Source organism: Mobula hypostoma, chromosome 14 (genome assembly GCF_963921235.1).
Source record: "Mobula hypostoma chromosome 14, sMobHyp1.1, whole genome shotgun sequence".
Lineage (NCBI taxonomy): Eukaryota > Metazoa > Chordata > Chondrichthyes > Myliobatiformes > Myliobatidae > Mobula > Mobula hypostoma.
The window spans coordinates 41492230-41515409 of NC_086110.1; the positions used below are offsets into that span (position 1 = coordinate 41492230).

At 39.2% G+C, this 23180-nt stretch overlaps 1 protein-coding gene across 2 annotated transcripts in view; it reads right to left on the reverse strand.

The window, feature by feature from the left end:
- LOC134356222 (PH domain leucine-rich repeat-containing protein phosphatase 2-like) overlaps nucleotides 1–21525 on the reverse strand; it is a 132962-nt gene extending 111437 nt beyond the window's left edge. Inside the window, exons 1-3 of one of the 2 annotated variants that reach the window (XM_063066997.1) lie at nucleotides 21409–21525; nucleotides 19255–19411; nucleotides 8810–9111 (exon numbers count right to left, since the gene is read on the reverse strand). In XM_063066997.1, coding sequence (XP_062923067.1) covers nucleotides 8810–9111; nucleotides 19255–19272 — 320 coding nt within the window. In that variant the 5' untranslated portion in view covers nucleotides 19273–19411; nucleotides 21409–21525. Of the gene's footprint in view, nucleotides 1–8809; nucleotides 9112–13469; nucleotides 13803–19254; nucleotides 19412–21408 lie in introns of those variants that run through there. The other variant, XM_063066996.1, reaches the window with a different exon arrangement.
- Nucleotides 21526–23180: the final 1655 nt, after the last annotated feature.

A 23180-nucleotide genomic window follows, 5' to 3' on the forward strand; every position in this document is an offset into this window, starting at 1 on the left:
GGTTAACAAACTCTCTGGCTTGAGGTTGCTGCAATAGAATAGGTAGAGGAATTTAGGAACTGTGGAAAACTGGGGCACACAAATAGAACAGAAAAGGGAATAAAAATGACTCACTGGACTCTGAGGATGTGGGCATTCTCATACATGATGCAGGGAGTAGAACCTATCAGGAAATGATTTACACAAATAATACTTTAAAAGCCAAATGGCACTGAAATTATTGGTATAGCATACAGGAATCTAAATTTAGTTTGTGTGGGAGTGTCATGTTTGCCAGGGCAATCCTTGTGCAAAAATTCATTTTTAATAGCTAATGTTGAAGCAGTAGACAATAATGAATTGAGCGTCCAAAAGCCGTAAAGCCTTTGTAGCCTTATCTTTTTCATTGCAATTGCTCATTTCTGAACCAAAAAATTTAATTTATATTTTTATTAATCTGTCATGATAATGGCTTTTAACTGATTTAAATAGAATTATTATAACTCAGGTTCATGACTTCAGGTAATATTCAAATGTTGGCAAGCTTTTGAACTCCTAACTCATTACTTTCTAAATTGTACAATGAGAAGGACTTTTCCTTACTTTTAAGGCAGTGGACACACCCTTGAAAGAAATTTTAAACCAAAGACTAATAATAGTTAGAATTGCAGACATCAGTATCTTTCCTTTTAACCAATGGCTGTCTTGTCCACCAAGGGAAATAAGGCAGTAGACCATGAAGACAAAATTTAAAGTTACAATATCTGATTTAAGTCAATGGAACATTTTTTAAAAAACATTTTAACTTGCTTACAGTTAAGAAAAGACTTGCCCTTCATGCAGGTTAAATTAAAAATAAGTGGTAGAATTAGCACCCGGACAATCAGTACCGGTGTCCCCCAGGGATGTGTGCTCTCCACACTGCTCTTCTCCCTTTACACTAATGACTGCACCTCACAGGATCCATCTGTTAAACTCCTGAAGTTTGCAGACGACACAACTGTCACTGGCCTTATCCGAGACGGTGATGAGTCTGCATACAGACGGGTGGCGGAACGGCCTAAATACGCTCAAGACTGTGGAGATGACAGTGGACTTCAGGAGGAGCCCCCCCCAATACTCCCCCAAATCACTATACTCAACAGTATTGTGTCTGCTGTGGAGACCTTCAGGATTCTGGGTGTCACAATCTCCCAGGACCTGAAGTGGACATCCAACGCGGACACTCTCATCAAAAAGGCTCAGCATAGGTTGTATTTCTTACGTCAACTCAGGAAGTACAACCTGCCTCAGGAGCTGCTGATTCAATTCTATTCAGGAATAATCCAGTCTGTTCTCTGTTCGTCCATCACTGTCTGCTTTGGATCAGCTACCAAACAAGACAAGAACAGACTCCAAAGAACCGTCAGGGCTGCGGAAAGGATTATTGGTGTGAAGCTGCCCTCGATCCAGGACTTACAGGCATCTGGAGTCAGGAAGCAAGCAAGCAGCATCATTGTAGACCCCATCACACCCTGGACATCACCTGTTCCAACTCCTTCCTTCTGGTAGGCGCTTTAGATCACTGTATGCCAGGACAAATAGGTATAAGAACAGTTTCTTTCCGTATGCCATCATTAGTTTATTATAAACCAAGTCCACCTGTACATACACAGGTATAACTCATTGTATATAGTTCACGATTATTTGTACTGTTGTTTTGTTTGCTTTTTGATTCTGTACAGCGAGAGCTCAGGGAAACCGGCATCAAATTCCCTGTATGTGTCCACATACTTGGTGATAATAAAGGATACTGATTCAGGTATTAATTCCAAAATATTATTGAAGTGCAATTTAATTCAACTACCACAAGTCTGAGCACTAGATTTGTGATTGACTACTCCCATATGCACAGACAGAGGTTTTGTCAATGAGAAACCATTAACTTGAATAAAAAGGAATTAATTCAAGGTGACAAACATAGAATAAAGAAAAGATTCTGCTCTTTCCCGGTTTTGGTACCATTATCAGTAATTGTTTTTCCCAAGTTTTTTTCTGCTGATTATTTTTCTCAATGAGCTAAGGAAATCCAAGAGCCCCTGATAAAAGAAAAGGACATGCTGTAATTTACTGAATTTGTTCACAAGCTTTCCACATCTCCAGTTCAGTTTTTGGTCTCGTGTCCTGGCTTTATCAATTGAGTAATGATCTGAAAACTGAATGATTAAGGACTTGATTTCCACAATGTACCAATGGAATTTGTTACAATATTGCAAATTATGGTCAATTATGGATATGAAATTACAATATATAAAAATGGCAGCTGCGAATTCTCATTTTGGGGAATCGTTTGGGAACTGAGATGCAATTTCACATATCATCTTTCTTAATAAATATTTTATTTCCATTGGTTAACAATAAAATGAGTTATGATTTAGAATGCCCTGTTCAATTTTGTATTCTTAAGATAGACTATGTGAGTTTAACAGTCAACAGTATTTGAAATAAACAGCTTATTGCAATTTTTGTTGGATGAAATGCTGCCAGTCTGGACAGGTTTAAAATGAAGTTAACTCTTCCACAAGTGGCTCTTTTGTTCAAGTTCTATCATTTTAAATTGTTATTTTTCTGACATTGTTAAATTACACAGAGCTACAAAGGACTCTGTTCTATCCTTTAAACAATTGATGAGCTGCAATAGATCCAGCTGGAGATCCAATGCCCGCAACAACTTGAGAACTTTTCTGCAAACCTCAGACACAGCACAAATATATTTTGGACTTCAGGCCGTATTCGTCAGAGGACAACTTTATACAGCATTGGTTACCCACAACTGGAATACGTGTGCAGTTCTGATTTCCATGCTAGAGGAAGGACATGATTCCACCGGAGAGGGAGCAGAAGATATTTGCCAGGATATTACGCGGCAGGCCAGGCAGCATCTATAGGAAGAGGTACAGTCGACATTTCGGGCCAAGACTCTTCATGACGAAGGGTCCCGGCCCGAAACGTCGACTGTACCTCTTCCTATAGATGCTGCCTGGCCTGCTGCATTCACCAGCATTTTTTGTGCATGTTGTTTAAATTTCCAGCATCTGCAGATTTCCTCGTGTTTGCCAGGATATTGTTAGGTATGTAATGTTTCAGTTAAGAGGAAAGGACAGGCTGGGTTTGTTTTCCTTGAAGCAAAGGAAGCTGGGAGGTGGAGGGGGTATGGTGGGTGGGGGGGGATCTTCATGGAGGTAGACAAACTGGATTTGCAGTTAAAAGCCTCACATTAAAAAAAGTTTTTAAAAATGTGGTAAAACATAGTTTAATCAGGATTTTTCTGGGACTTAAATAATCAGTATTAGTAACTTATATTTTAAATGGTGTACTTAGTATTGATGAGAAGTACAATTGTTTGTGTGTTATTAGTTTAGGCAGATTTTTTTCATCTATTATTGTGACATAGATGAAGATCAGATCACATTTTATGAGTAATTAATGCAGAAAACCAGGTAATTGCAAAGGGTTCACAAACTTTTTCTTGCAATTGTACAACATTGGATGATAGCGTCAAAAAAAACAAATTGGTAATTTTAAAACCACACACACACACACAAAATGCTGGAGACTCTGTAGGTCAGGCAGCATCGATGGAAATGAATAGTTGACATTTCAGGCCGAGAGCCTTCTTCAGGACTAGAAAGGAAGGGGGAAGATGCCAGAATGAAAAGGCTGGGGGAGGAGAAGGAAGGAAGAAGCTGGGTGGGTAGAAAAGGTAAAGGGCTGGTGAGGAAGGAATCTGATAGGAGAGTGGACCATAGGAAAAAGGGAAGATGACGACACACGGGGAGGCGATAGGCAGATGAGAAGAGGTAAGAGGCCAGAATGGGGAATTGAAGAGGGGAAGAGAAGAGAAAAATGTTTTTAACAGAAGGAGAAATCGATAATCATGCCATCAGGTTAAAGGCTACGCAGAAAGAATGTAAGGTGTCGCTCCTCTATTATCACGGCACAAGAGGATGTCATGGGCCAACAGGTCAGAAAGGGAATGAGAATCAGAATTAAAATGCTTGGCCACTGGAAAATACCACTTCTGGCAGATGGAGTAGAGGTGCTCAACAAAGCGGTCCCCCAATTTATGATGGGTCTCACCAATGTAGAGGACACCACATCAGGAGCACCACACACAATAAATGACCCTAGCAGATTTGCAGGTGAAGTTTTGCCTTACCTGAAAGGTCTGCTTGGGGTCCTGAATGGCGGTGAGGGAGGAAGTAAATGGGCTTACAGGGATAAGTGTCAGGAGAGATTAGTAGGGACGGATGAACAGACAAGGGAATCACAAAAGGAATGATCCTTGCAGAAAGTGGTGGGGGGGGCAGGGGGAGGAGGTAAAGACATGTTTGGTGGTACGATCCCATTGGAGGTGACGGAAGTTGTGAAGGATCATTGGGTAATAGGCATGGACAAGAGGGATGTGGAGGCTCATGAGATAGCAGGTAATTTCAATGATATCCTCAATGACAACATCTTTCACCAAATGGATAACTTTCCCAAATTGTTTTAAATGAGATAAAATTATATTACATTCTGATGTTCCAGATAAGAAAGATGAAGTCAGGTACAGTTAGTTAATGACTTTCTCTTGGAGAAGTTTGTGCCCTTGTCTATGACCATAGATTGTTTATGAGTAATGCAATAAGCCTGCAGAAAAACATGGAAAACTTGCAATGAAGCATAGCTCTCACATGTGCAATAACACACCATTCAGAAATATCCAAACCCCTTGTATTTGCTGCCACCTCAAATTAAATTTGCATGCTTACAAAAACAGTAATGATTTCCAACAAAGGATACATATTACTGCTTCTAAGAGAGGTCAAATGTACCAGCTATAGTGACTAAGCCTACTCTAAGTTGAGTTGGACAGCATTACAATATCTAGAAAAGTTGTAACAAAACTACAAAAGGTACAGGGAGGTAAAAGTTATTAAGGACCTAACGCTCACAATGTGGGAAAAAAAAAATCAAATAATTTCTGGACCATCCTGAAACTGAAAATCCTGCTGGTAACTTGTAATCACTGTTGTCAGATATAGGTTTCCAGGGTCAAACAGGAAAGACTGATGTTAAAACATAAAGTTATTGAAGTTTAGTAATTTTGTCTGGGTTAATATGACTAGTCAAGTGAAAGTTGTTTTGTCTTTGAGATGAGTTCTCAGCATACTTATAAGACAAAGGTGCATAAGACACAAAGACATCGGACAAATAAGAAGAGTCTAGCCAGTCGCACCAATTGCTAATACGTAGACTTACTGTAAATTATGTTCCATTGCCTTTGGTATGCTTTCCTCTGCATGTTTGCAGTAATGAACGTGGCTTCAGCTTGCTCTGATTCCGTGTATTATCATCCCACAGCAACTCCCTATAACTAGCCTTTGCGAATTGTCCACATGCACACAAGCTTAAGATGGAACAAATCTAAGCTAGACTGCCACTTTCTCCCGCAAAGTCCATGCACAAATCCCCTATTGTTTAATGTCCTGGCTCTTTGGTGAAATTCAGCTGTTTTATGAATAATCAAAATGGTTGTTGATAGTTATTGAATCATATCCTTGAATCAATCAACACCTTAAAAGGAAAAAAGTAATTATAAACTATATTGCATCTCATCTCTTCAAAATATTCTCAATCAGACTTCATTTTGCTAAAATGGTAATTAATCAGTCACAGACTTCTTGAATCATCCAGCGAAAGGCAGGCCTCAAGAGGCTTATAAAGGAGAGACGTTTCTGTGTTACCAGTACAAAAAAAAAGGTCAATATGCTGATAGCCAATGATAAACCCTGCCTCCTCTCCGCCAGAAATAGTCGTCAGAAAGGTTGGGTCCTTCAAAATGCCCATCAAAAAGATAATTCACACAGTACTTTGCAAAATATTCTATTTAGGATTATTCCAATAGAAACATAGAAAATAGGTGCAGGAGTAGGCCATTCGGCCCTTCGAGCCTACACCGCCATTCAGTACGATCATGGCTGATCATCCAACTCAGAACCCTGTACCTGCCTTCTCTCCATACCCCCGATCCATTGAGCCACAAGGGCCATATCTAACTCCGTCTTAAATATAGCCAATGAACTGGCCTCAACTGTTTCCTGAGGCAGAGAATTCCACAGATTCACCACTCTCTGTGTGAAGACATTTTTCCTCATCTCGGTCCTAAAAGGTTTCCCCTTTATCCTCAAACTGTGACCCCTCGTTCTGGACCTCCCTAACATCGGGAACAATCTTCCTGCATTTAGCCTGTCCAATCCCTTTAGAATTTTATACATTTCAATCAGATCCCCCCCCCAATCTTCTAAATTCCAGAGAGTATAAGCCTAGTCGATCCAGTCTTTCATCATATGAAAGTCCTGCCATCCCAGGAATCAATCTGGTGAAGCTTCTTTGTACTCTCTCTACGGCAAGGATGTCTTTCCTTGTACAACTGCAGTAGTACCTCCCTGCTCCCATACTCGAATTCTCTTGCTATGAATGCCAATGTTCCAGTCAGTCAGCTATCTGGTTAGATCTATCAATTAATGATAAATCAACATTTGTAGATCAGAAAGACTTCAAAATTTCGACCCTTATCATAAGATACACTTGTCATAAACAAAGTGCAATGAAGATTTACCAAAATGGTTCCAAGGGTAGTATGTTTCCTCATGTAGAGAAATTGAGAAGACCTTTAACTAAGTATAAAGGAATGTGAGGTGATCTCATTAAATCTTACAGCATATTTTGTAGGGCTCAAAAGGATGGATTCAGGAAGGATAAGTCCCCTCAATGGAGAATCTGGAACGGTGAAGGAGAAATCACTGAATAAGGAATAAGCTATTTAGAACTGAAATAAAAGAAATTACTTTACTCAGAGGGCAGTAGGCTTTTTAAGAATTCCCTTCAGTCATTGTCCATTCAAAATGAAGAGAATCAAGGGAAACTGGAATGGTGTAGGAAAATGAAGCCAAGGTAGAAGATCAGTTAGCACTTGACTGATGGAAGCTCAATCCTGCTCCTAATTCTTGTGCTTATTGTTACTAATTACCATCTACGCCTTCCCATTTAGCCTGCTGAACTATTACAAATGATTGGCTCTCCTGAACAGTAAAAAGCAATACTGTAAAATTATCCAAGGATATAATACAACTCAACGATAATGATCACATTATGTTGGAAAAGGGGGAAATACATCCATTGGTAAACATAGGAGCAAGACCAAATGTAAAAAACAAATCTCTATAATTTTCTAAATCTGATTGCATAATAACTTATATGATCTGTATTCAAAATAATGCTTTTCTATCCTGGAGAGTTTGATTTTACACTTCGGTTTATGCTCTTGAAATATCTAGTGTTCTTAACATTCATTTTGTTCTTAGAAATCTAACAATGCTATTTAGGGATAGGATTACTGCGACTTGATGGGGCACTGACACAAAGTGGTGCAGAGATTCTAATACAATGGTGCACATGTCATGTACAAATACTGCCTAGCAGCTATTATATAGTTTATCCAATTTTAAACAGTATACTGTATTAGCCTTAAACAACTGTTAGACTTAAAGCTAACAGTGAATTAAAATGGAGTTCAACAATCAATCATTTACACCCTGAGGACTTTTTCCTCATATGCAAGAACATCAAATGGGACTTTTGAACTCTGAGACAAGAATCCAAAGTGCCATTAAGTAGATGAACTTTGAGCACAGATAGCAGAAGATAAGAGAGAAAAGCAACAATAAACAAGATTTGTAGGATAGCCAAGAAAATAAGGAAAACAAAGGTTATAACCAAGGAGACAATTAATGTCTGAATCAGTAAACTTGTCATTGGTAAGGGGACTCTCTGTTGAGCCAAGAATATCAAGGCAGAGGAACCAACTGAAATGGGGAACTTCAGAACAAAGCCATTATTCAGCAATGCAATCTTGTATTATGCTTAGAAAGGCAAAACACTTAAGGTCATCTAAAAAGTTCTTTTCTTTTTTTGAGTTGTAAGGAACATTAAATAAAACGAATAATGGAATTTAAATCAATGATGGCTGGTTCCTAACTCTGAGTCACACCGAAACCTGAACGGACCTATAGATACTAGCCAATAGTTTGGACAACTGTAAACCCTGTTAATTCACTTAGTTTAAAAAGTACAATATGCATGTAATCCACAATTTGGAGCAAGAGGACTTTGCACTGTGCTCATGATCAAATTCAATATGTTTCAAAGATGATGGGTAATAAAGATAGCAGGGAGGAAAAATATTCTGTTTTCATATATAATCAATACTCAAGAAACAATTCTGGAGATGTTAGAGAAGAAACACCGTAACACGATTTAAAATATCTTTGCAAGAAACCTTAGTTGGGCCTCACCTAGAATAGAATGACCACTAATTGTGATTGTTTTGTGAAAAAGCACCTTAGCTTATCATGGGCTCAGGGAGCTGGCTCTCATTGGCTCTGCCCTGCTGCAAGCAATTATGGATTGCTTAATTTCCTGAGTTAGGTAAGGAAGTGAATACTGTATAATCTGCAGTTAACACCCTCCGACCCTATAGTGGAAGGAGATAATTGATGAAACAACTGAAAATGTTTAGTTTGAGGTCTGAATTACAAATACATGTTGATTAACTCTTCTCACCATTCTTACCTTCTCAGTCAAAAATAACTCTGTCCTTCATTAAAATTCATAGCCCCACAAATGATCTGTTGCCAAAATGCTATCACTGATTCCTCCAAACAGCTAGCACGTAAAAAATACACAATGATAAAATTCAGTGGACTATCTTGCAAACAACTGCATTTCCTTAGAGGTTTGTTCCTACCTGATGAAATCACCATGGAGCTGCAGATACAAATCATCACTATCCTGAGTGCACAGCTCTGCTGTCGTTGTTTCAGTGCTGCAGAGTACCAACTGAAGATCTGGGCCAGATGATGAGGAAGTGGATGATAGCGAAGTACCAGACGAAGAGGTGGAGGAAGAAACATTTGCTGATACCATCTCCTTTCCATGAATATATATGCAACCTCTTCTTATATCTCCTTTGAGCCACTCTCTCTCCCGTAAACCCAAATTACTTTTCTTTCCAAGGCAACTCCTACTGGCATTGCGCTTCATGTTCCTCTAAGGAAGGAAAGATGGATAAATTCTATCAGAATACAAGTGAACAATTTTTGAAGACAGAAGCATGCAAAGCTCAAATGAACATGATCAATTCAGGTTTAAAACAAATTTCTGTTGATTGGAAACTCTTAGAGATTCTTGGAGACTTGGTTCTGTGGTGTAATTTTTGTTCCAGATTATTCTATTGATTCCTACCAAGATTTCACAATCTTATTTTTAAAGACACCATTTTTTATGAAAGAAAAATCTTTGAGAAAATGTTCGTTTTAACTTTGAGCACTTAAAACTTTGTAAACATGAATACAAGTGGCATAACAGTGTAAACATTTAATTCATGAGCTGTCAGGTAAAATAACTTATTTTCAGTAATGAACTTTAAGAGGTCAAAGATGAGTAGGGAAAATAAATAGTTTTCAGGATTTTAAAATGCATGAAGCATAAAATGCATATATTCTAGCTATTCAAAAGAAATTTCAGTGCACCTCAAATGTTCTATAATGACATCTTTAAAATGTTAATATCTACAAATCTTATTTTATTCATCCTCGCTATAGAAGCAAAAAAGATCTTTACTTCAAGTAAATGTTTACAAAGTTTTAAGTGCTCAAAGTTAAAACGAACATTTTCTCAAAGATTTTTCTTTCATAAAAATGGTGTCTTTAAAAATAAGATTGTGAAATCTTGGTAGGAATCAATAGAATAATCTGGAACAAAAATTACACCACAGAACCAAGTCTCCAAGAATCTCTAAGAGTTTCCAATCAACAGAAATTTGTTTTAAACCTGAATTGATCATAGTTTATTTTAAAAATGTGAAAGTCATGCAGGCAAAACACCCAGATAGTTCCCTTTACAGCTCACACACTGTGCATTAACATACTATTCAAACACATCAATTGGTCAAATAAACAACTACAACAACAAAACTCTTTTGTCCTTCTGGCAAAACTGAAGTGTTAATTTTGCAGAGCAGTTTAATTTCATTACAGCATAGTATTTAACAAATCCAACAATTCCACATAACTTCAGTTTACAAAATTCTTTAAATACGACAGCATTCCTGCAAGTTAAGAATCATTATGCAGGACACATTGACCTACATTGAAATAAATGTAAAGCACATTCCATTTTACAAGGACATTAAAGGTGCATTTCAGGCTGCTCAGCAACTGCTTTCTGCACTGTGGCTAAATAAATACAAAAGCTCAGGCAAACAAAACCTGCTTCATGGTAGATGTCAATACATAAAGTCACTGACCATTCTCTGATCTTTAGATTCAAAGTAATCCTGATCAATTGACAAGTCCAACTTTCTGCTGACACCAAAGGTCAAAGATAGTGTGTCAAGCATGGTAGTGCATTTTAGTTTATATAATATCTACCTTCACAAATCCAAAATTCAGTGTGTCAGAATTAAATCAATGGCGAACATGGTTTTACTCATCTAGTGCAACACAAGAGGTCACCATTGGGTCAACTGGTCCCATATCAGCTTCCAGCAGAGCTATCCCAACAGTCCTATCAACAAGCCTCATTCAAAACCTGGGCCTCTGTGTCCTCCTCTGCAACTGGAATAATAAAACTGATTCTGAGATCCTTGACTTTCTTATCAGGAGACCAGTCAGTGCAGATTAGTAATACCATCTCCTCACCGACAATCAACACAGGCACGCCTCAAGGATATGTGCCAATTATCTACACTCAATACACTCATGACTGAGGCCAGGCACAGCTGAAACAGCATAATTCACTGATGCTACGGTTGTTGGCAGAATCTCAGATGGTGACAAGGAGACATACAGGAGTGAGATAAACTGGCTGGTTGAGTGGTGTCACGACAACAACAAGCACACACTCTGAGCAAGACCAAGGATTTGATTGTGGGCTTCAGAAAAGGGAAGTCAGGAGAACACACCCGTCTTCATTGAAGGGTCAGTGGTGGAAAGGGTGAACAGTTTCAAGATCCAGGCCATCAACATCTCGGAAGGTCTATCATGGGCCCAACACATTAAAGCAATCATGAAAGTGGAACTCCAGTAGCTATACTTCATTATGAGTTTGTGGAGATTTGGTATGTCACCTAATGCTCCTGTAAATTTCTATAGATGTACAGTGGAGAGCATTATGACTGGTTCTATCACAGCCTGGTATCAAGGCTCCAATATCCAGAATCGATAAAGACTGCAGAGGACTGTAGATTCAGCCAGTTCCATCACAGACAACTTTCCCCACCAATGAGGACATCTTCAGGAGCTGGTACCTCAAGAAAACAGCATCCATCATCAAGGACCCTCATTATCTGGGACATGTCCTCTCCTTACCATTACCATCAGGAAGAGGACATGGCTTTAAGGAAAGGGGTGGGAAGTTCAAGGGGGATATTAGAGGACGGTTTTTTACTCAGAGAGTGTTTGGTGCGTGGAATGCACTGCCTGAGTCAGTGGTGGAGGCAGATACACTACTGAAACTTAAGAGACTACCAGACAGGTATATGGAGGAACTTAAGGTGGGGGGGGTTATATGGGAGGCAGGGTTTAAGGGTCGGCACAACATTGAGGGCCGAAGGGCCTGTACTGTGCTGTACTATCTATGTTCTATGTTAAGACCCACACTCAATGTTCTAGGAACAGCTTTTATCTTCTGCCGTTAGATTTCTGACACTATCACTTTATTCTTCTCCCACACTATTTATTAAGAACTTTTAAGTCTTGCACTGTTTCAGCAAAATAACAAATTTCACAACACACTTCAGTGATAATAAACCTGATTCAAATTCTATTCCTCCTCCCCTTAATCACACAGTAGCCCCACCACTTTTATTCTCTCTCACATGCCAACCAACCCCCCTTCCCCCCTCCCAACCTCCACACAGAGAGACTCAAGGTCAGGGTCCAATCCAAGTCACTGTAGCTACAAGGCAGCAGCACTACCTACTGTGTCAATGTGCTGAATAAAAGTTATTATTTCATTCTTTATTATACTGGAAATCCAACTTTCAGCTAGCTTTCAGTGCCGCTAGAACCCTCATCATAATGATGTCATCGTGGGAGACCATACACATTATTTGAAGTTTGTTCAGTCGCAAGGCAACATAAAAAATCACAAGAAAAATGGTGATGAAGAAAAGGAATGAGGGAGCAATGAATACTAGTCCAGCACAAGCTTTCAATCCACAGAATATTCAATAGCGGCAATAGTGCAACTCCTTGAAACATTCCAATAAAACTCGCCAGGCTTTAATGAGATAATCCTAGCACTACATTGCCTGAATCTCTTTGCTACCACACCAATCACAAGAATAACGTTTTAGCACACATTTTAAGTCAGAAACAAATCAGAAATATTACACAACATTCCATAGTTCTTAAGGACTCCATGAATGGATGAGCTTTAAATAAACAAAACACTAAGTTAATAACAGGCCAATATAAATCTGAAATAAAATAGAAAATGCTGGATATTCACTGTGAGCCAACCACCATCTAAGGAAACAGCTGACGTTTCAGCCCACTGACCCCTGACCAACGCTAACTTTTCAGCTTTCCTGAAGTGGGCCTTAGGAGCTGCCAGAGGAAATGGTTGCGGCAGATACAAATTACATTTAAAAGACATTTGGACAGGTACATGAATGGTAAAGGTTTCGAGGGACATGGTTCAAAAGTAGGCAAATGGAACTAGCTCAGATGGGCTGGGCATCTTGGTCGGCACTAGCAACTTGGGCTAGAGGGCCTATCTCCACGCTGCATGATTCCGTGACTTTATAAATTGTAATCTGTTCGTCACAGATACATCAATACTCCAAATATATATTCCGAAGTGTTTTGTAAGGTACTACATATACAGTTTTTAAAATGACAGATAAACGTTCCTGCGCATCTTGGACATCTGATAACCTAGTCATTGGGTGGTTCCTACAGGTTTCGCTGTTCAGCAAGACATTAGATAACATTAAGTGATTTGTATAAAAGTGTCCAGGCAATAGCATTTACTTTAAAATTATTTTAGTATCAGTATTTGTGCAATAAGTTATATGGAAATAAACCCAATTTGGAAATGATATTCATTTTAGTATTGCAGATCTGTATTTCTAATATTCAAAAGACTATTAACAGTTAAATTAAAGGTAGCGCGATCGCAAATTTTCGCTGCGTTTTCTCTGTTCAAAGACCTGATATCAGCAGCACTGCAAACGCAATATTTTGAAATAGTGCGCCATAATCACTATTTAGGCTAATTATGCCTTAATAACTTTACAGAAATATTTAAAAGCAAAGCACGTTTCTTTTAAAGGCATGAGATCAAAAGGAATTTTTTTTAAACCAGCTATCAATAAACCCCGGCCATAGTTTAAAAAATACCTTTAAGACGCGCACTCCCCTCCCTGCAACCGCCGAGCCCGAGCTGCATGCGGTGCCGGGCTTTGCTTGAGGGCAGAGCGGCTCCATCACCACTGCGGCGCCGGCAGCCGGAGCGTTTGCGAGCTGGCACTTGGACTCCACATCTCCGACCAGCCCCGCCGAGCAGGGAGCTCGCTTTCCCGCCTCCGTCTCCGCTGCCGGCGACGATACCTCAGCCATTGCGGTTAGAGCCGCATCCAAAATAAGATGAGGAAGAGCCAAGAACGTCAGCGTGAGGAGACGGGCAGTGTGGAGTGATGCAGTTTCCAAGGGCTCCTCAGCTTGCGCCCGTCGCCATGATGACAGCGTTGTGCCGGAGAGAGGCCGTCGCGTCGCGTCGCGTCGCCTCAGCGCTAATCTGAATATGCCTCATGCATTATTCATCAGCTCCTGCGTCATTTGCATAGTAACCCGTGTTTTTCGCTCCTTGCTTTCACAGTGCGTCATTGAGCGAACACGGGAACACCCCAATCTGAATTAGCTTGCATGTGTAGTGCAATGATACTGTTCTTAACGGGGTTTTGATCATAGCTGGCTTTCGATATTTGCTATGATCAAGCTTGATCTGTAGGATGCGAATTTAACAAAAATAGGTTATGGTCTCGTCAACGTTATGGGTAGGCTGATCTCTTCTGCTTGATGGCTTCTGGGTGCACCCCGAGATTAATACTGAAAATTCCAGTGACTAAATTGGTGAAGATTTGAAGCCATTTTTCAAATTCAGTTTTTTCTTGTATTAAAGGATGACGTCGAAGCTTTTCTTCATTGTAACTACTCCATCACTCCTATTATTAAAAATAGAATATGCTGGAAAGTCAGTGACTGGTAAGCCAACGTGGGAACCATAGACCTCCACCAATACAAATACAGAAATTGAAACGTGATGCATTTGAAAAGGGCCCTGAGACAGTATCTGGTAGTATCGTGTACGGGTTTAGTTTTATCTCTAAGCAAGGGTATATTTGTGACAGAGGGAGTGAAGCAAAGGTTTGTCAGATTGATGGGCTGTTTGTTATATGAGAACATCAACAGACTAGACCTATGCACTCAAAAACAGCTGCTCAGAATCTATCGATCTCAATCTACTCAGCCACTGAGCATCCAGAGAATTCAAAGAATTCACAATGCTCAGAAGAAAATGCTTTGTGTTGTGAATGGCCCATTCATTAAGCTACAACCAAGCTGACCATTTCCAAATTCTCCAGTCTCAGCATCTAAACCAGTAATTTCCAAAGTAAGCAATATCGCCTCCCTGGGGCTAGTGGAAGTTTGTAAGGGAGCGATGAAGTCAAAGGGGTGATGAGGGCACTCAGTGGCAAGGGGGCAGCTGAGGGATTACAGGCTTAATTTAAGAAATTATTTATTTGATTCTCAGTGCCTCATAATTATAATGATCACGTAATCATCTTTTACTAACTCACTGTTCTTAGACCTTGCTTTTCAGCAACTATAACACACTTGGAGCAATGTGACTCTTCTATATTTGGCATATCAAGAGAAATCTGGATTGAAGAAATCGTGATATTTCTACACATTATCGCTGCTCACTATTGTACTACAGTGTTAGCTAGTTTGATTTCCATACTCTAATCACACAGTGACGCAATTCCTGAGGGCTTAGGGTATGACATTCAATGACGTAAAGTTCAGAATCTAACCTTCTGAATGGTCTTGGCCGCATTTCTCTCACCCACTGCCAAACCAAGATATCGCTGCCTCACTTTATGTAAATTTGTCGTAGCTATGATGACATGATAACTTTCCACTTTATGGATCTTAAATAGGTGATTGACTATGATCATTAATCCATAATGAAAATGGCAGAAGCAGACCAAATGAAAAAGCATAAAAAGTATAGAGTATGAAATATGGATTTATACCAGTACCAAGTGACCAACAGCAGCCAATGGATCTGTTGTGTGAAAGATTTTTTTCCCCCAATGAGGCAACAAAATCGTCCAGGCTCCTTGAACACTTGAAGAGAATACATTGATAAATCAAATAAAAACTTGACTTATTTTCAGATACTTCATGAAGATTTTCAGAAACAGAAAGCATTTTAAGAACATACTTGCCAGCACTTCACAACAAAACAGTGATGGTTTGCGAGCTTCAGGCAACATTTCATTGCTAAACCTGGAAAGCCCCATACAACTGAAGAACTGATAAAGCCGGTAGTAAGGAGGATCTGAGTATGGTTTTGCACCAGTCACCAAACCAAATTATGAATGTGATTCCACGCAGTGACAACTCTGTTCAAAGACGAATAGATGAAATGTCTGGGAACGTGGAAGATGCACTGTGTAACATACTTAGGACAACAGAATTTGCTCTGCAGTTAAATGAGTCAACTTTGCCAGGCAACAAATGTTTGCTTCTTGCTTATGTTGGCTTCATGAAAGCATGGTTCAAGAGATGTTATTTGCAAGGGAACAAGAAATAAATGTGAAGGAGTCAATATTTTACATTGTTGAGCAGCTTTTCAAAAAGAAGGACATTCCACTCACCAACATTCTTGCATATGCAACAGTTGGGGCACCGTCAATGACAGGACCCCACGTGGAGTTGTTACTTGCTGGGGAAAAAAGCTGTACCTAACGTTTTTACCATTCGCTGTGTAATTCACACTGGTAACATCTGCTTGCGAAAAAAGCTAAGTTATTGGTTGCACACAGCACTAAATACTGTAATCACAGTGGTAAATAAAATCAAGTCCCATGCTCTCAATTCTTGACTATTTCAAGAGCTTTGTGTTGAGACTAATGAACACTTCGAATGCTTGCTGTCGTACACAGAGATCAGATGGCTCTCAAAAGGAAATTCCTGAGACACTGCACTTTTTGAAACTGATAAAATTCTTTGGAGATTCAAATGCTTCATTTGGTAATCTGCCCAAGAATATTAGGCATGACATTGCTTATTTGCCAGAATTATTTGTAAAGTTTGATGAAATGAATCTTCAATTGCAAGGTATAAATAAATCTTGCTTCCTCTTGTTCTCCAACATCGTTTGAATGTCAGCATTTGCCTTCATAAATTCTTTAGCCCATGACTCAGCACACTGAGATCCATCTGAACATTGATAGTTATTTGGTTGTCAGAATTTGAATCTTAGTTCTGCCTAAAGTGAATATTATCTCATTTTCCGCACATTATACCCCACCTGTTGCCTTCCCACCCACTTAGTTAACTTTTCAATGTCCTTCTACAACCATTTCACATGTTCCCCATTGTTCACTTTCCAATGCTGTTTTGTGTTAGAACTATTGATGCATTATAGAGCCTGGGTCCAACTAATTGATACATATTCTGAACAGGCAAGGTACGTAGCAGAGCACATTTGGTTCAAAGATGGCATAATTAAAGAGAGACTCATTTCTTGCTGCTCAGATGGGAATCAAATATTCCTGCTCAAGATTACTACAGCTCAAGTCCACAGTCACAGGCATGGGTACTTAACATCGTTTTAAGTAGTTTTTTAAAAAATGCACTGATACCCAAAATCAATTGATTCCAGACTGCAGACTCAGGTCACGAGTCCCTTTAAGGATAAGGAAGGGAAATATGCTGGGCTGCAAGTAAGATTGAAATGCAGAGGCTTTAGACTCCCACTCCCAACTATCCTTCTGGAGAATGTACAGTCTCTGGAAAATAAAATTGAAGACTTCAGAACGAGCTTGTTGTACCAGAGGGGCATTAGGGACTACTGTGTACTTTTCTTCATGGAAACATGGCTCACACCCACCATATTGGACATAGCACTGCAGCACAATGGCTTCGCCATTCACCATAAAGATAGGACAACTCAGTCTATTAACAGCAGAGGGGGTGGAGTATGCTTCATAATTAGTTTATCATGGTCCAGCTCACTTGACCTGGAACATCCGGTGGTTAAGTGTCATCCACTTTATATATCAAGGGAATTTTCCATCATCATCCTGGTAGCAGTGCACATTCCGTCTCAGGCCAGCGTCAGGCACTGGAGGAGACAAGTTCTGTAATCAGCAGGCACAAAGCAGCACACCTGATGCCTTCCCCGTCATTGTGGGGAGGATTTAAACCAGGCCAGACTGAAGAAATCTCTCAACAACTACCACCATATTATCTGTGGAACCAGAGGAGCCAATACATTGACCACTGTTATACCACCATCAACAACGCCGACTGTCCCACCCTATGCCTACACTTCAGAAAGTCCGATCACCTGGCTGTAATTCTACTCCCAGTGTACAGGCAGAGACTAAAGACTACAGCCCCAGTGGTGAGGACAAAGGAGGTATGGTCAAGTGAGGTTGAGCAGCATTTTCAGGACAGTTTTGAGTTGCTGGAATGGACAATATTTAGGGATTCATCAAGTCTGAATGGATACACCAGTTATTGCCAACTTCATCAAAACCTGTGTGGATGAGTGTGTGCCTTCAAGAACATAACAGGCATGCCCAAACAAAGAACCATGGGTGAACCAGGAGATTCGTAGTTTGCTGGTCGCCTATCCAGAACTATACAAGTAGTCCAGTTACGAGCTACGGAAGGCTACCTTAAGAGCAACTAAACAATTCAAATTGACGTGAGAGATGGAATTGGAGGCACGTCAGCTCTGGCAGGGTTTGCAGGCCATTACTTCCTATAAAGCAAAACCTAACATCATAATGACAGTGATGCTTCACTCCTACATAAGCTCAATGCCTTTTATGTACGCTTTGAAAGGGAGAATAAAACTACATCTGTGCGAATCTCTACAGCAGCTGGTGACACTGTGATCTCTGTCTCGGAGGCTGACATAAAAACAACTTTCAAGAGGGCAAAGCATCAGGGCCTGATGATGCACCTGGCAGAGCTCTGCAAACCTGTGCCAACCAACTGGTAGGAGTTTCTGAGAACATCTTCAATCTCTCACTGCTGCAGTTGGAGGTCCCCACCTGCTTCAAAAGGGAGAAATCATACCAGTGTCTAAGAGCAGGGTGATCTGCCTTAACGGTTACCACCCAGTGGCACTCACGTCCACTGTGATGAAGTGTTTTGAGAGGTTGATCATGGTTAGACCTAACTTCTGCTTAACCAAGGACTTGGATCCACTGCAATTTGCCTATTGCCACAATAGGTCTTCAGCCTGTGCAATGAGTTGTTAATAGTGGGATTTTCCCTAGCAGGCTGGTCTTTGGTGAAAAATCTAATTATTATGAAGGATATACAGTGTAGGTACTATACCCAGAGCACATCAAAAACTCCTGGAGTTTAACCAGTTTTGTTTAAGCTGCAAGTAAAAAGAAACCTTTTTTTGGTACTACTATCCAAATGTCCGCAATCCATTAGTCTTTGATCATTTCTGGAATTCCAAATCTTGATAAGACTTGGTTGCTTTGAAATTTACCAATTGAACGAGTTTAATAAGGATGACTTCTCATTTGCCTTTATTAAGATCGTTACCACAGATTTGCCTCATCCCTCAATATTTTAAACTTATTCTAATTCTTCCATTCAACCTTTATTTAATCCATGAACAAATGCATATATAGCTTTACATAATTGTTTATAATACCTGAATCAGCATTATTGATGTTTCACAACAAAACTGTATTCGATGCTTACATTGTTCATGTTTGTCAAAACTTCATTTTCTGTGTTCAAAACTTTGAGATGGAAGCTATCCAGTGCCAAAAATGTTGACACTTTTGTGCCATTATTTTGCTTACATTAATTTTGGCAACACCTCAATCTTATTTCAATCCACCTAATCAAAACTTACCTTTCGCTGGCAGATCATTCAGCATCAAATCCAGCAGCAACGTACTTGTGTGCTGAGAGGAGGTGCCCAGTACACTTCACAATCTTGTCTTTTCAGCTCCTTGCCATGATTTGCTGCTGCAAGTATTGCAACTCTTCATCTGAGTGTCATAATTGATCTGTGGGCGAAAAAAAAATCAAGGCAGTTGTGTGTCAAAGGCTGCTGAAATTTTCGCAGGAAAACCTCAACAATGTACTGCCTGTGGCTTATTTGCCTTTCTGAGCCCACTATGTACCTTTGTTCCTGAAATAGGCAAGTGAGCATGTTACTAGCGACCTACCTGCAACTGATGATCCAGCCCACTATCAATTTTCTTGGTGCATCTTGGATTTTGTCCTCTATTTTTTCACTGTAAATACTGATGTTAGAGTTATTTAACACGATGAAGGAGCTCCACACTTCTCCGATCACTGTTTCCCAAAATGTATTCATCTTGACATCCATTATTTCTTTTTTACTTTGCATCTCATCGTTACCAGGTTCTGTGCTACTTTTTTTTGCCTGTTTGTGTACTGACTTTATTTTACTTTATCCCTTTAGGAGCCAATTCCAAACTCCCAGCTCTCTGGCCACTGGTCCACAGGTCACAGCTTTAAGTAAACATCTAAGTGTTAGTTAAATGCATTGAGGGGTTCTTCATCTAATTTTCCATCAGGCAGAATTCCAGACCCCAACACTTGCTGGTATAAAGACCACAAGACATAAGAGCAGAATTAGGCCATTTGGCCCATCGAATCTTCTCTGCCATTTCATCATGGCTGGTCCAATTTTCCTCTCAGCCCCAATCTCCTGCTTTCTCCCCGTATACCTTCATGCCCAGACTAATCAAGAATCTATGAACCTCTGCCTTAAATACTCATACAGTCTTGGCCTCCATAGCTGCCTGTGGCAATGAATTCCACAGATTCACCTCTCGCTGGCTAAAAAGATTCATCATTTCTGTTCTAAAAGGAAGCCCCTCTATTCTGAGGCTGTGTTCTCTGGTCTTGGACTCTTTTGCCATAGGAAACATCTTCTCCACATCCACTCTATTAAAGGGGAATAATATGGTGTAAAGATGACTGAAATATGTAACATATTAATGGCCAAGAACACACTTCTGTTTTGCTTTTCATTTAGAAATATACATGATATCAATACATCAGAGAAAAATTCAGTCGTTGATGAAATGTGTCCATCTCCCCCCAAGTATTTTTGTCCTTTCCTATTAATCTTTCCTCTTGACATCTAGTATTTAAGGCATTAGAAAATAAAATAGGACTGATGCCTAGTTTTCCAATAAAACATTTGAAATTTCTGTTGATAACACTATGCCAGCTACTAGCCTAATTTCACCATTCCACAGTGCCCCACCAAACTGTGTTCATCACTGTCACTACACATGGTCTCACAAGTCTTAAATTCTCTCATCAAAGGTCACGACAACTGTCTCCCTCACCAGATTGTACATTATCCAATCATCCTATTAGCAACATTACTCAATGACCTGGTTATATCCACACAATCTCGCCATGCCTGTTTGTATTCTAGTTTACAAATTATTCAAAAGTAGTATTTTAGAGGAAGCCAAAAAATGCAATTAGCAATGTATAGCATGCATTTAATGTAAATAATGTAAAAAAATAGTACATGGAAATAATTATTACTTTCAAACATTAAATACAAAATATCAGCCATTCAGCCAGAGACTCATTCTACTGAGATGCAACACAGAGCGTCATAGGAAGTCATTCCTGCCTGTGGCCATCAAACTTTACAACTCCTCCCTTGGAGGGTCAGACACCCTGAGCCAATAGGCTGGTCCTGGACTTATTTCCTGGCATAATTTACATATTACTATTTAATTATTTATGGTTTTATCACTATTTAATTATTTAAGGTGCAATTTCCCTCAGGATCAATAAAGTATGACTATGACTAAATAAGTAGTGTATGCGAATGGCTATTAGATTTTAAAACTTCCATTATGTACAGAAACAAAAGCAATCCATTCAATATTTTGTAACTCACTGAATGTTGTTTTATAAAGATTAGAACAAATTGCTTTGAACAATGTCATGGAAGATTTGCTAGTTTCTATAAACACAAATAAATAATCATATGAGATCACTGTACCTTAGAAATAGTAGCAACTGTAGCAGAAAATGGTCAGAGCACCAATGTGAGCAGAGCAGTCAGGATCTCAAAATGCATCATTCTCCCTCTTGCTTTCCACCCAATCCAAATAATATACTGCAAGCAAGGAACAAGTTTACCATTCCAGAATGCCCTACCAAATTGTATACATGTTCTTTTACCATATCTGGGCTAATATATGTCCTAAACTCTTAAGACTCCACAGGTCATGGCATCAGTTTCTTCACCAGAATCCTTTACCCAATCTGTCTTCTCAGTTGCAGCTCTCTAATGACCTGGTTCCTAACTACAGTACCAGACCCACACAGTATGATCTTTTACAAATTTCTCAAAGGATAACAATTTAGAGCTGAAAGAGAACTGCTTCATCAAAATAAATTTCACTGAAAGTAACTCACCCGAACCCCAAGTACTTCCATATTTAATGTTCAATTGGTGTTCCAGCCCAGATATCGCACTATTTACATTTTAAATCTCAGTCCAGTGAGATACATTTCAGATATTTTCCTCACAAAAGTTTATAATAAAACTTAATATTGTGAATATTAAACAGTATTTAAAATGCAGATACAAATTTAACTGTAGAACAGAAAAGATCCCAGTGGACACTTGTCACTCTCAACTAAAATCAGTGCAAAGTATAATAGGTTGGCATTAATGGAAACACAATGGAATAGCATTTTATAAGTGGAAAGTAAGATGGCTTAGCAATAAGATTAAAAATAAGCTTTCCTATGGTTCAAACAGAATATTGCCGAATTGCATTGTAGGAGCTGTGGAATTAAATGGAAATACAATGATATAACTTCCTTGATACGCTTCCCTTCATCTGGTTCAATTTTAAACGTGGAGTACAAGAGGTGAAGCACACGCAAGCCTGTTTGCTGCTCTCCACATGAATCTGCAGCTTGCCTACACATCTTGTGGTTCTTCAACCAGGTTTCAAAATTGGCAACCACAAGCTTTCTGATGATCTTTTTTAAATCATTGCTTTGGTTTTCTGTCATGTTTCCATTTCAATTTCGAAATGTTACTGGAGTAATCTATAAATAAGATCATAAAAGATTACACAGAGGCCATGTGAATGTTGCATTAAAGCAGTAACAAGGTCATTGCAGAGCTGTGTCATTAGCAGTTGGAAGAGGGGGATTATGTGCAGCATGATTTCCTTTAAATAGTTTACTGAAAGTATATTTAATGATAATAACATTTTGAAAAGGAAAGTTATTATCTATGTAGCCCCCTTCATGCCTTCTGAATATCCAAAAATGTTACAATAATAAATGCAGAAAGTACCAAAAATATCTCAACATATTAGGCAGTTTCTGTGGAGAACAGAATATTTTCAGCCAACGGCCTTTAATTCAAACACAGTACATCAGAAGTTGTTTTATTACAGATTCCCAGCATCTTTTTATTTTCAATTGCAATCATTAAATCTCAGTGAGTATTTAAGTTTTTCTAAGGATCATACAGAAAATATATTTATAGTACAGTACTATGCTTCGAGACATTTAAAGACAAAACATATAGTCACTGCTCCAAAACCACAAAATTATACAAATTCACTTTTTTCTCCCAAAAGAATTCTGCAGTTTCTCCAAGGCTACAATATTATGTATATGCAAATCACAAGAGCAAAATATTGCAACTGGATATCTCAAAGAAAAAGATTGAAAGCAGGGCCGGCAGTACCTACGGAGAGAGTCGACATTACAAATTGATAACTTTTAATCAGAATCATTAGGATG